Source organism: Heloderma suspectum, chromosome 11 (genome assembly GCF_057233095.1).
Source record: "Heloderma suspectum isolate Gila_16-S chromosome 11, 16-S_ref, whole genome shotgun sequence".
In the NCBI taxonomy this organism is placed as follows: domain Eukaryota; kingdom Metazoa; phylum Chordata; class Lepidosauria; order Squamata; family Helodermatidae; genus Heloderma; species Heloderma suspectum.
In genome coordinates this window covers 19,583,466-19,597,774 of record NC_139468.1, presented here as the reverse complement: position 1 = coordinate 19,597,774, position 14,309 = coordinate 19,583,466, and the positions used below count along the sequence as shown (strand labels likewise).

The 14,309-nt window shown below is 45.4% G+C and overlaps 1 protein-coding gene across 5 annotated transcripts in view; it reads left to right on the top strand.

The window, feature by feature from the left end:
• Positions 1 to 14,309, top strand: part of DMXL2 (Dmx like 2) — a 123,924-nt gene that overhangs the window by 13,786 nt on the left and 95,829 nt on the right. For all 5 annotated transcript variants that reach the window (XR_014785352.1, XM_084817103.1, XM_084817102.1 and 2 more), the window contains exons 2-3: positions 9,453 to 9,575; positions 12,656 to 12,727. Coding sequence is in view for 4 of the 5 variants with exons in the window: in XM_084817103.1 (XP_084673229.1) it covers positions 9,453 to 9,575; positions 12,656 to 12,727 (195 nt within the window). In the remaining variant the exon portion in view is untranslated. The remainder of the gene's footprint in view (positions 1 to 9,452; positions 9,576 to 12,655; positions 12,728 to 14,309) is intronic.

Sequence of the window (14,309 nt, the reverse complement as noted above, 5' to 3'; positions counted from 1 at the left end):
GCTTAAGCGCTTTGCTTTGTTTATAAATTTTGTTGATATCAATGGGATTTTAAGTACACTTTAGCCTGGACTGTTCCCACAGTGCGGATCATGCTTGGATGCATAGCCCCTCGGACTTGGGATAATCTGCCTTTCTCGTTCAGCATCTTCCCTACTTTTTCCCAGTGGGATTGCCAAAGACATGGGGAAGAGACTTTAACATTTCATCCACCCTCCCCGGTCTTTTTTAGTCATGCACCATCAAGAAGATGAACCAGGAGCTGCCTGTGGGAAAAGAAGCTCCATTCCCTTCTGACATTGTATCTATAGTGGTCATGGGAGTTTACTCAAGCCTGGCTTAGAAGCAAGACTTCTAAGGTTAAGAGGTTGCCTCCAAGGAAAGGCTACCTTTAAGACAACACACACACCCCCAATCTTCCTGCACTCTTCTCCAGCCACCTCTTACGCTAGTACTGGGAATCTGGCACCTTCTCTTGTCCTTTGCTGCCGCTATGCAGCAGAGGATAAAATTGGTCTCATAAAGAACATGTTTGTGTTTCAAATGTAAAAGAAAACCTCATGAATATACTTTTGACTACTGCTGTGTCCACACCACTATCCCCCTTTTGGGGAATCCTGGCTTATTGTGAATGAGTTGTACATACAGCCCATTTGCTGTCCCACATTGCTCCGCTGCCAGACCATACAAATTGTGGATCCTGGGTTGTTGTTCCCTTTACAAGCAGGATCACAAGCCAGGGTTTGTTTGTGGTTACGAATCCTGGCTTATTTGGGAGCAACAGACCAGGATCCCCTGCCTGGACGACATGCTAAACAACCATTCCCAGGGTTTTCCAGAATCCAGGCTTATCGTTCCATGTCTACACGGCCACTGAATAGAACATTTTTTTTGTCTCCCCTGCCCCACTCACTAAACAAGTTTAATGCCAAAGAAAAATTATCTTGCCCTACGTTCCTCTACCATAAGGGCATACCATGTACTTGTGTTAATCAGTTGCACACTGATGGTCAAAAAGGCAGGGGAAAAGTAACTTAACCGTTCCATTATAGAAAACTTTCCTGCTTGGTCACCTTGAGACGTTTCTTACTTGCTTCTGGTGATCAGGTGTCTGGTTGTTTCCAAACCTGCTGGTTGGAAGACTTTAACCACAAGGAGTTTGGTTTCTGCACTTTTACATTGATTCAAATAGAAATTGCCTAGTTGCACCTTGGCCAAATCGAAGAATCTACTTTGTGTTAACTTGTCTAGTTATTTTACTTATTCCAGGCAAGTGAATACCGCAAGGATGCTGTATCTCGGACCAGAAAGGCAGTTGAAACTGGGGGAAAGCAAATCCATGATATAATATTCTTTGAGAGCGTTCCGATGGTGGAGGGCAAAATAATGCTTTTGCTTTCTGCACCGCTTCTGCAAACTGCAGACCCAACGGAAGTGGTGGCTGTTGCAAGCCTACGAACAGTTCCACTCCTGTATTCTAGCTGCATTCACTTGCCGCTGCCACCTCCTTTAGATCCTGGAGGTGATGAGAGGCAGGGACAAAAGTCACCCTGCCACAGTGGCAAGAGAAGAATAAGGAATGGCTCACCGCTGACATTCACCTTGGGTCTGAGTGCGCGAGGGAGGCAGTGGCGGAGTTTACCTCAGTATTGCCGTGTGAAGCTGTGCACACAGTTCTCTTGACAGCTGCTGCTTCAGAGGGCCAGTAGTCCTTGAGGCCAAAGGTCAGCAGAGTCAAAGACGTAGCTTGCAGTTAGATGACTTGTCCGCAGTGGCAGCACGAGACATTTTGCTGCCTGAAGTGAAGGACAAGATGGCGCCCCTCTCATGCCATGTACTGGACTGGCAGATGGACCTGTCTTCAACACTGATGAGGGGACAGTATCCTCCACTGTCCCTGAAGGCTGCAGGCTAACTTAGGGGGTGCAAAGCAGGCCACATGGCCCACAGCTCTCTACTCCCAACCCCTTGCTGCTGCATCCTAGCATCTGCTGCCTGAGGCTACTGCTTGTATTGGCCCCAGGAGCGTAGCCAAGTCATTCATAGTGTTAGAGGGGCCTAGAGATCCATAATGCTTGCTTAAGTTCATTATTGGTGCAATTCCCATGCTAGTAAGCCTCTGAGCATGTGCAGATGGGTCAAAAGGCCGATAACAGCCTTCTCAGTGCATTCCTTGCTAATGAGGAGAGTCTTTCTCTCTGATGTGCCTGGGAAGCAAAGTCTCTTTACAGGTGGCTGTGCTTGAGAACCAAATACTGCTAGCCTATGCGGGGAATGAACGCTAGGGGCGCGTGCTGCTGTTACGCTGCTTATTGCTAACCTGTAGAGCAGAGCTTTCCAAACTTTTCATGTTGGTGACACACTTTTTAGACATGCATCATTTCGTGACACGGTAATTCAGTTTTACTAGCAAACCGGAGGTTAAACTAACCCGTTATAAGAGATACAGACACATACATAAATTGTAATAATGAAATGTATGGGGATACAACATATCTCATGAAAACCTTTCATTTATATTTTTAAAAATATGTGATTTGTAAGATAATAACATACATTGTCATTCAGGAGTAACAGTATGTAAATATGTGCAAGAATTTTAAAAAGTTGAATAACACCAATAACTACTTACCATTTTAATGGGATGTATGAGGTTGATGGGATGAACACAGCTTTTCAATATTTGGTGGAATATTAGATAAAGACACTCGCATTTCGTCATCAAGCATTTTTAAGCTTCCACGTTTCAGTGTCTTTAACTTTGCCATTGTTGAAAATAAATGGCAGAAATCAAATCATAAGTGCCACGTGGTGGGTGGCTTGCTGTTTGCCACAGTGGGTTTGGGAGGGTGGCCTCCCTTCAGCCAGCAGCAGGTGGGTTGACTGGGTGACAGCCTGCAGCTGCACTCGCCCAGGTGATTGGGAGCACACTGATTCTGAGGCTTCTGGCCTCCACTGAGCTCCGTTCCGACTGGCCAAGATGGTAGACAGCCCGCTCGGTGCAGTCGCAGGCGGCATTTCCGCCTGCACGTTACGCTGGCCTGGCCGCGCGGCAGCGCGGTGCAGAAGTCTGCAAAGGGCACGCCCGAAACCACGCAGGGCTGGTGGCCGCTGCCACTTCTCCACACTGGCGTCGGCCAAGCTCTGCTCCCAGGGCAGCACCTCCCTTCCCCTCTCTTCGCCCCGCGCCTCTACCTTTCCGGGGAGCGCAGGCTCGAAGCTCCTCACCTGCCCGGTGCAGCCCTCCCTACTCTGGGGGCGTCCAGCGGGCCATTGTTCTCCCCCGCTGCCCTACAGCTGCACTGAGGATGCGGGAAAGCCTCTCGCCCGAGCTGATTGCAAATTGCTCAACTAATTGCTCCGCTAACATCGAATTCTCCACACTCCTCATGCAGCCAGCGTTACCACACTCCTCGCCGTGCCGCTCCAACACCGCCAATCATGTGCGTCCTACGTCAAGGTGCCACATGATCCTAAAGCAGCTAATGTTAAAGCACCTAAGCCTTCGCTGCTAAGCCTTAGCAGCTAAGGCTTAGCTCCTTTAACATTAGCTGCTTTAGGAAGTTCCGGGGGAGGGGCCAAGGGAAGCAAACGCGCGTAAGGGAGCGCCGCGGTGCCCTTCCGCACAACTTTCTGAATTTCGCGCAACACACCTACACACTGCCGGCGACACACTAATGTGTTGCGGCACACAGTTTGGAAAGCTCTGCTGTAGAGTATAAGAGCCATTGTACCCCATGGCTCTGGGTTCAGAGAAGCTGTCTGATCCAACCATTGGGTACTCCTGTGTGCTGTAGTTTACTCAATGAAGTCTCCTTGTAAGCAAACCTTTGAGTCTGATTTATCACTATCTTGGCACTTCTAACCTAAGAGTTCAACGCCCCCAGCCAGGACAACACACTGCTTCACTTTGGCTAATGGTAGGGCTGGCCCTGCTTGCCTGTCTCCCAAGGTGGACACGCAGCCATTTGCCATGCTTGATAACAGGTGCCTTGGCTTCCGGAGCACAGACGGATTGGTTACTTGGGGGCTTACCTGAAGGTGGTTCTTTCCTGCCCCTGGCAAGTGGAACCTTACATGCCTGTGTGCTATTTAAGATGCAGCACTGCTCTGCCTTTTTATTTATTGAAAGAGTCTCTCTCTCTGCTTGTACTTATCTGAAGCTGGCCACTGCCTGCAACTAGATCTTCACCACTGACTTGGATAGGGCCAAGGGGCTGGCTCTTAATGCAGGCAAAATGCTATCTGTCTTGCCTTGGAGCACCTCGCAAGTCATCCTAGCTCTGTCAGCTTTCAAACTTCATCCAGTTTTCTCTTGCAGGTAGCAGTGTGACTAAAAGCAGAGCAGATTCTCTGTGTGGGAGGCCCTTCTGCTCGCTTCGTGCTTCTTGCCTCTGACGAGCCTTTTAATCTGCAGAGCTCACACACCGCTGTCATAATGGTTGCAAGAGACGGCCTCGCTTTCCTTGGCATTTCTGGGTTTTGGAAATCGTCTCAAGTGTGTTTCCTTTCTTCCCCTCTTACACTGCTCCAAAATGTATTTGTTCTTTCCCTTTTATGTTAGATGGTGGTATGCTTCGGAAGATTTTAAAAACAAACACCAGTTTTACTGAATGCTTAGAATTTACTGCAGCCTTACAAGTAATTCCAGACAAACGACTAGCCCACACAATGTTAATACCTTTTTTGCCAATGCATGCTTACGAAAATTACTACTTTACTTTAGCAAATTTACTTTAACAAAAAAATGATAACCTTCTTCTATAAAGCCTGGTTGCCTGGAGGTGATTTCTGCTTGTCACAGGGGACAAGGCAAGTTGTTTTTTTCAAGCCCGGTTTACCACAATACAGTCTTCAGGACATTTAGGGTGCAATCCTATCAGGATAGGCGGTAACCTCCGAATTCAGGAGAAGTGCAGAGGGGATCCTCCCCTCCACGCTTCAGCACAGAGGGGATCTTCCCCTCCACGATTTCGGCTGTCTAGCTACGGGAAGTCGGGGGGGGGGGAGTGGAGGCCGAATGTTGCATAGGAAGTGTTGGAAAGCTACTTCTGCCCGCCCCGCCCCCAGGAACGCCCCATTTTCACTGCTTTGTGCTGCTCTTACAACTGTGGAGTTTGGGGTCGATCCGCGCTGCCTATGAGGCAGCGCGGGAGGGGGTGGAGATTGGTTCCCGGGAAAGACCTATCCTATGGCCGTCTAGCCGCTGACTAGCGGCCGTAGGATTGTGCCCTTAGGCTAACATAAAAAGAATGTTGATTTTGTATCATGGAGAAACCAAGGTGTGAATTGGCAAATAGTTCTACAGTTTAGCAGTGAGTGTGCAGTACGTTTGCATGCATGAAGTTCCAAATTTGGTCCCACTAGGTCACATTTAGGAGGATTGCATCTAGCCAGCGGGCCCCCTCTTCAACTGACACCCTCCCCCCTCCACAGATTATGCTGTAATTAACCAGGGAGAGCACTGATTGACTGAGGTTCCATCGTGCACCTTCCCATGCCCAGCTGATTGGTGCTGGGAGGCTGTGAATGCAAATCTAAATGCTCCTCAGCTGTTCCAAGTGTCAGTCACCTGGCAAGACATGATGGGATCTCTACATGCTGGGAGGAGAGATTTATATTTCCCCCTCCTTGTGCACTGAGATGGCACGTGTGTGTGTGTGTGTGTGTGTGTGTGTGAGAGAGAGAGAGAGAGAGAGAGAAAGAGAAAGAGAGAGAGAGAGAGGGAGAAGAAGGAAGGCCATACCATGCCCACCTGCCACCCACTGCTGCATGCAGTTATTGAGGGGAAAAAAGGTTGGTAAAGGATCTGTGCTAGGGCATGCAAAGACCCTGGTGATATACTGGAGAGCTACTGCTAGGCAGGGTTAATGGTACAAACCTAGATGGAGATGGGTTCATTTGATTCCTTCTGTCTTTGTGATCCATTTTCCTTTCTCGGGCATCATGGAATCTGGTTGAATGTAAAACCTGGTACATATGCTATGTCCCCCCTTTTTTTGGTCAGTGAAAATGCACTAGGTATTTTAAAATATATTCTTTTCAATGGGTCCCTGTCAGGGTTCTCCTTATGACCTGGACCCCCTGAGCAACTCCTTAAGGATCTCTTGCCTCCTTAAGAGTCCCACCTTCCTTCTTTTACCTTCCCCTTTCCAGTAACATGGGATTTAGGCTGTAGACTGATTGGCACTCTAGACACAGGGTTTAACCACAACAGTTTACTGGTAAATTAAAGCAAGCAAATTACAACTAAAGGTATTTACACAATAGAGCTGAATGGTACAAAAGGCATTAAGAGAAAATAAAAGTTGCAAAGCACAAGTTCCTTTACCTTAGCTGTATTTTGACTTCTCTAGGTTGCATTTTCCTGCTCCCTCTTCAGGCTCTGGTCTCCCTGACTCTGCTCTTACTCCTTTGATCGTTCTGACTCTCTCTTTTTATACCCTTCTTCCTCAAAACCAAAAGTACTGTTTCAAACCTGGAGAAATGGAACTACTCCTCTCAGGGATACCCCCTCCAACAAAAAAAAAACCCCGCCAGGCCTTTAGGCCTGACTTTTTTCCTTGCCTCTGTAGGCCTCAAACCTTCACAGCCCCACACCTCTGGAATAAGTTGCCACTGGGGGTCCACCATGCTCCATCATTGCAGGCTTTTAAGAAGGTCTTGAAAACATACTATTTTACTCTGGCTTTCTCCTGATACGGTTGCTGATGTTGCGGTTTTTGTTGCTATTTTATTGCTGGTTTTGTTGTTGGGTTTTATGGCTGTTTTTATGGCTGTTTTTATGGCTGTTTTTAATTGCTGCTTTTATTGTGTTCTTACTGTTTTTATTTTGTTTTTATCACTTTTAATATTGTACCGGTTTTATGTGTTTTATTGCTGTATGCTGCCTTGAGAGGACTTCTTCCCTAAAAAGTGGCCAAGAAATATTATAAATCAATCAATCAATCAGTCACTCAATCAATCAAAAACATGGATTTACGCAACATATATTGAAGTATGAACTCAAAGTCTGTGAACCAGAGGGTCATTTGCTTACAAGGCAGTGGCTTGATGCAGACTGTTGTACCAGCTGGTACGTGCTGCTGTTACAACCCTTAAGCTTTACGTGTTGGGACAACAGAATAGTTTGCCACTCACAGGGAGGCAGCTACTGCTTGCCCCAGGCAGGAGGCTAATTTCAATGCTGATTAATGTTTATTAAGATGTTTAGGATACGTTGAATATCTAGCATCATAATTACTAGAAACTCTGAGATGAAAGGAACACTGAACTATTTTTTATCTTGTTTGAATACTGGGCATCAAAGAAGCATCTTATGCTCAAATGTGTCATCACATATATTTTTAAAGAGGAAAAAATGAATTTGTCACACCTTCACTCATCAGTTTTTTGTTGTTTTGCTTCTAAACCTAAAGGTTGTTTTGTTGTTGTTGTTTTTTTAACCTTACTACTCTCTGAACTTTCTGAAGAGGGGATATCACAACTGGGATTATTATTGTACTTATTTTCATTTAGCTCTGATGGTTAGGAGCTTAGCTGCAGTAGCAAAGGATATGTTATTATCACCTCTTCTTTAGACATAGCTTTTCTGTAATGAGATTCAACCTGAAATATGGTGACTGCAGCTAAGTAGCGTATTAAAGATAATAATTAGAAAAAGGCCACACAGTAAAATAATATCGATAGGAACAGAAAATTCTCATATACTGAAATTGATGTTGCTGTAGTTTTAATAGGTCTGAAGCTATACAAAAATGTTGTATTAATTTAGAGATGATAAATCCATCTTTTGGTACATTTTGATAAACCGGACATTCATCCTTTCTATGTGGCCACATGCATTCCAGGAAGTATAAAAGATGGTGTGGGTTCATCTTCCATTTGTTTATTTAAAAGCCAGAACGACCTTCATCCCAATGGCTTCCAGGGTAGTATACAATAAATACAATATAATTCAAAGCAACAAAGCCATAAAACTGTAGATAGAGGCAATAAGAACTAATTTAAAGTGCCTGGGCAAAAATGAATGTCTTGACCTGGTGTAAAAAAGATTGTAATGCCGGTAGGGTGCATCTTGATTTCCAGCAATGTGGGACGCTGCCATACATTGAAACAAGATCTGAGCTGAAAGCGGGGAGGGAACTGGGAGCCGTTTGCTGAAACATTTATTGACAGTGAAAATGGCCCTGTCTCCCAGTGATGTTTAAGAGGGTGGGGCTAAGAACAGGAGCACATCTGGTATGCTCAAATCTGATTGGCTTCATGATTGCCCATTCAGAGAGAGGGCAAGAAGCCCCACCCTTTTCTGCACTGAAAACATTTCGAGAGCAAAGGCTCTGCATGGCTCTATTTTAAAGCAGTTTGAATGCTATTGCTCTTCCAAGGAAGCTTAGCCTTATAGGCCTGTCAGAGGTCTGAAAACTCTCTTAGAGTTTCCCAGGTTTGGTTGTGGGAGTTGCTGCAAACTTGGATATCTCGGTCATGTTGCAATGTTAGACGCAATTTCCCTTGAAGTTGGTTGACTGCTTTGCAACATCCGTGTGGTAGCGGGGAGAGAGTTCCTGGTCAGACTAGAGCTGCTGATTTTCATTGGGTGAAAATGTAATGCCAGTGTTTGGTAGATAGAATGGAAATATTCATCTTTGATAAATGATCAAATTGGTTTTTCATTTCCTCCTCATTTAACTGAATGTTTATTTATTTTATTTTAGAGTTGTGCATACCGCTCCTTCGTTCTTTCATTATGTGTACATAAAGTTATAAAAACGATATAGGGTTGTATCCAGTCGTGTTTGTTTGCCAGGGGAACAGATTCCCACCTCCCCCTGCAGACCCCTCCCAACCCTCTAAATCTGCTCCAGATAGTTGGGGGACACTCTATAGCAGATTTGAGGGTGTATGGGGGGGATGAAACTAAGAAGTCTGTTGTGTGAGTGGCAGTCCAATATAACTATAAAAATAGTTTATAATCTGTTTGATAGAGGCATTGATTTTGTTTAGACATTTAGGGATAACATGCTTAGATCCAGATTATTGAAGGGTGCAATCCTATGCGTGTTTAGAAAGAAAAAAGTCCTACAATTCCCAGCATCCTCCAGCCAGCCATGCTTGCTGGGGAATGCTGGGAATTTTAGGACTTTTTTTTTCTATCTCAATACACACAGGATTGCACCCTTAATATAACATAGCTATTATTTAAGATACACTTGGTATTTACATTCTCTCTCTCTCTCTCTCTCTCTCATTTAAATTAAAAACAAATCAAAAATTTTTATCCTTGATTTTTATCCACTGCAGTGGTGAAGTTAAACGAATACTGTCCGTAGCATTGCTGCTTCCTGTACGAGAAACATAAGAAACCAAGTTAACAATAAAATACACATTTGTGCAGTACGTGATTTAAATTAACAAGAAGCTCAGTGTTTTGTGTTTTTTGACACATTTCTTTTAGGCCTATGGCTCTGGATGTGATATTGTTATCCTGGCAAATGACTTTGAATGTGTGCAAATTATTCCTGGTGCTAAGCATGGAAACATCCAAGTCAGCTGTGTGGAGTGCTCCCAAGAAGGAAGGGTAAGGAGTTCAAAGCAGCTGAGAGATGGGGAATGTTCCATTGGGGGTGGGTGGGCTGGGGGGACACAAACTTTAAAATACTGAAGTTGAAACTGTACGTTAGTGTTACAACCCAGTTTTTAAAAGTTTTAATCAACCAGTCACATCTGCTGTAGCTGATTGATTGATTTCTCCATTAAAAGTGCATGAGGTTACGTATGGATAAAAACAACATTTCTGAAGCAAGGAACCTCAGAAGAGTCCTTTCGATCAGACCAAGTGGCCTAACTAGCCCAACATTCTGTTACCACGGTGGCCAACCAGATACCTGTGGGAAGCCTACAAGCAGGACACAAGCACAATACAACATCCCACTCATGTTCCCTAGCATCATGCTGCCTCTGAACATGGAGCTGATAATATAACTAACATGACTGGTAACCATTGATAGCCGCAGTGTCAGTGAATTTGTCTAATCCCCTTTTAAAACCATCTAACAGTGCAATCTTATGCATGTTTAGGCAGAAAAAAGTCCTACAACTCCCAGCATGCCCCAGCCAGCCATGGCTGGCTAGAGCATGCTGGGAGTTGTAGGACTTTTTTCTGCCTAAACATGCACAGGTTGTACTCTAGGTTGCCTTCATTCGCTGCTTATGGGCAAGTTCTAAAGAATCAACTGAGGTTGTCTCTTGGTAATAGTCATCCAGCCTGTATTAATGATTCAACCCTTTGAAAATTTGTCAAGGAAAATGGTTTAATATTAGTTGCCTTGCTTATTTCTTTACCAGTCGTGTGTCAAATGTCCCTTGGATAAAACAGATTTCAAAATACAGGAAGTAAATAATAAAATAAAATTAGTCATGGTTAGAATACATACATTGTAAAGAAAAAAAGGGGGGGAAAGGACACACATCCCAAAGAGCTGCTTAGAAATGCCCTGGCAGTATTTAATCTGATTTTCTGTGTGATGCTAACACAGCAAAGTTGACCATAATTCTTCTGCTTATTGATCTGTGCTCAGATGACTGAACCGCTTACAAATTCAGGCCTGAAAGTACACTCTCCCCAAAATGTAGTGGGCAGAATCCTTTTTGTTTATTATTTAGGGAGCAATCCTGTGTGGATTGATGGTCACCCCTGACCCCAGGGGCAACTGCCTATCCACTGCAGGGCGGGAGGAGTGGTGAGGAGTGGATCTTTTCCGTTTTCCCGGTGCCCTGCTTTCATGGCTAGACAGCTGATTTTGGCTGTCTAGCCACGGGACCTCGGAGCACGGAGAGGGGCGGCCACACATAGGAAGTGTCGTACCGGCACTTTCGACTGCCCCGCCCCCAGGAATGCCCCGTTTTCCCCGTTCTGCGCTGCTCTTCCGAGCGCAGAGTGTGGGGCCAATCCGCGCTGCCTACAAGGCAGCGCAGAAAGGGCTGGAGGTCGGTTCTCAGGGAACCAACCAATCCTATGGCTGTCTAGCCGCTGATTGGTGGCCATAGGATTGCTCCTTTCCTTACTGTATTTCGGAATTCTGTATCTTTTCTTTTTTAAAAAGCTAGCAAAATCAGCCAATGCAATGGATTGCATCCAGACAAGTGCAAGCAGAAGTCTGCTGTGCAGTGGGGCATTCCTCCTCCCTCCTGCAGTCCCCTGAACACCCCCCCCAAAAAAATGCTTCTCCAGAGGGGCAATGGGCAAAAATTGGCCAGGGGCAACTTGCACGGGTCAGATGTTGCTTGCACAAGCTGCCACTGTCCAGTTTCTCCACTCTGACTGCAGTCCCTTGTGCCACATCCCAGGCCTTTCCTTAGGGTCTTCTGTCCTTCAGGAAATGCATTTGGGGGGGGCTGCTTGTGTGCAGGGGGTTGTAGTAGAGAAAAGGGGGCAGGAAAGTCCTATTGCCTGAGTAGATGTTTGCTCACGCAGATTTGAATACAACCTAAAAAAAGCAATCCAAATATGTTCTCAGTTCTTGTAAATCACTCCCCTTCTTCCATATCTAATTGTCAGGTGTGACAATCAGATACTTAGGTTGTAAGTATCAACCTAATTGATACTTACAACCTAAGTATAAGGTTGTACTTAGGTTGTACTTAAGGCAAACGGACCTTGAAATCACACCAATGCAGAGAGAATTGCCATGTTTGGATGTAACGCTAAACTGTGGTTTGGCATTATGGTCATGAACTTGTGTGTTCCTCCCCCACTCCCCTCTGACACAGACACAAGGGGATCGGACACATCTGCTTTTAAACTCACTAGCTTTTTAACTTCCCTTTGTGTCTGAGCTCAGGCGAAATCCGGTCAGTTTATGGTTACTGAAGAAGCCAGGATCATAAACTGCGGTTTGATCCTGGCTTGTTCAAACAAAATGTAGTTTAAACTAACCAGATTCCCCCTGAGCTTGGATGTAACAGGGAACTCTAGTTAGTTGAAAAGTGGAGGTGAAGGCTTCTGATCTCTTGTGGCTGTGCTCCAAGAGGAAAGGAGAGGGGGAACGCATGAGCCCAAAGCTTGTTGTTGCTTGCATACATAATGCGAAACCATGTTCAGTGTGAAGTTTTAAAAGATCTACTATCTGCAGCCCTCTTGTACGGGTCAGAGCTCTGTGTGTGTACATGGAACTAAGGGCTTCCTCATTGATGGGGGACAGCTGTATGTTTCTATTTGTGTTCGTGTGGTATTACCTTCAATATCACATTGAATAGAACAGCCATGTTTCCCAATTATTTTGTGCATGATTTGGATCAACTATGGAGCTCTAGAGTAGGTTAAGTTAGCTAATTGTTCAGGCCTTTTAATGAATTAAGCACGACTTTACCTTCTAGTAGCCACCCTGGAACTTACGTGTGTAGGAAATAGTTAACATTTTCTGTTTTGAAAGATCTTCTTTGAGTAGGCAAAAGAGTGTGGTTCAGGGTAGCGTATCCCTTGAAATCTAGCCTCTGGTACAACAGTCAAGTGATGTTTGTATAAATTTACTTTCTGTCAGAATCTGTCTTTATATATAGCTCTTTGTAGGAAATGCGTTTGTGTCTAGAAATAGTAAAATATTCAGTGTTGCATTTGTATAGACTCTCTTAACTTTTTGTTCACTCACTCTGCTTTAGATTGCAGCCTCTTATGGAAATGCTGTGTGCATTTTTGAGCCCCTTGGGGTAAATTCCCATAAGAGAAATTGTGTAAGTATTTATTATATGATATAAATAAATTTCATGCATACATACTTTCTTGGAGCAGGTAACAGTATTCCTAGCGGCTCTCTCTGAATCATCATTACTAAGGCTGGAACGATGCATTTCACAGCATTTCAACGATGCATTTCACAGCATTTCAATGATGCATTTCACAGCCAGCTCATACGTTCAGCCCCTCGCTGGCTCGCCTCTGCAAAGCAGAGCTCTAAGGGGGCAATTTGCAGGGCAGAAGTGGCATGCAAAAGGAGGGGTGCTTAATTCTTCTCCCACCAGCCATTTTCATCCTACAACTCCCCCTTCCAGCTGCTTTTCCCACAGCTGGGGCTCCAGATGGGGCTCTTTGGCATCCCAGTTGGAGTAGAGTTGCAAAGGGGAAGTGTTGGGAGGGGTAAGAGATAAATGCCACCCCCTCCTGCCTGCCACTTTTCCCCTGTGAAGGGACCCCTTCCAACACCGTTTTGCAGTGGAGCAGTGACAACCAGCGAGGCGGTGTGCTAGGTGAATCCGCCTTCCACCACAGCGTGGCGATAGAAGTTAGAGGGGCTGTGAAGGTTAGCTGGGAGGTGTGGGGTGCAACAGCTAGCACCATAAGAACTATGGATCAGAGCCCTGCTGGATCAGACCAAGGTCCATGTCATCCAGCATTCTGTTCACGCAGTGGCCAACCAGCTGCTCACAGGAAACCCACAAACAGGATAATGAGTGCAACAGCACCCTCCCGCCCATGTTCCCCAGCAACTGGTGTACATAGGCATACTGCCTCTGATACTGGAGGCAGCATATTCCTGTCAACAACCATCCACTCAGTGCCTGGTTGCTGGGCAGATGGTTGCTGTGGCGTGGGAGTAGGCTGCTGAAATCATCATCAGCTACTCAATGATTTATTTATGTTGCGTGCAATCCTGTGCGATTGCTGCTCGCTAAACAGAAGCCTCCAATCTCCGAGGCTTCCGAGTATCCTATACCTCTCTGTGCTCCTTTTTATTTTTATTTTTTCCTCTAGATGGGTCTCTGTGCCCATCTGGAGAGATTGCACTGACAGGAGCAAGGCTGGGGTGGGAAAGACCACTGAATTGAGCAGATCCCAGCCATTCCTTTCCCTTCACTTTCCTGCCCACCAGAATGCCCCCTTTTTGACATCTGCAAGGTAATCCGAGGTCTCTCGAGAAGCAGCTGCCACAGTTCTTTCCGCAGCAGCTGCAAGGGGGCGGGGGGAGGAATTGGAACACAGAGCCCCCTCCCGAGGTCGTAGGAGTGTCTACAGTTTTGGAGTGGGATTCCGGTGGGACATTCTCCCAAGGACCCCACAGGATTGCTCTGTAAACTATTTATTTATTTAAGAAATTTCTAGGCCACTTTTCAGGGCAAAAGCCCTCCCAAGGCAGCTTATGATATTAAAATTCATATAATAGTCGTAATATATATTTTAAAACTCCCAGAGTAATAAGGCCACGAAGATTCATAAAACTACCCATATTACTAAATGCCTACCAAATAATTGCAGCTACAGAGCAGAAAAGTCCCATGAAACATAATCAGGGGAAGGCCAGAATAAACAAGGAGGTCT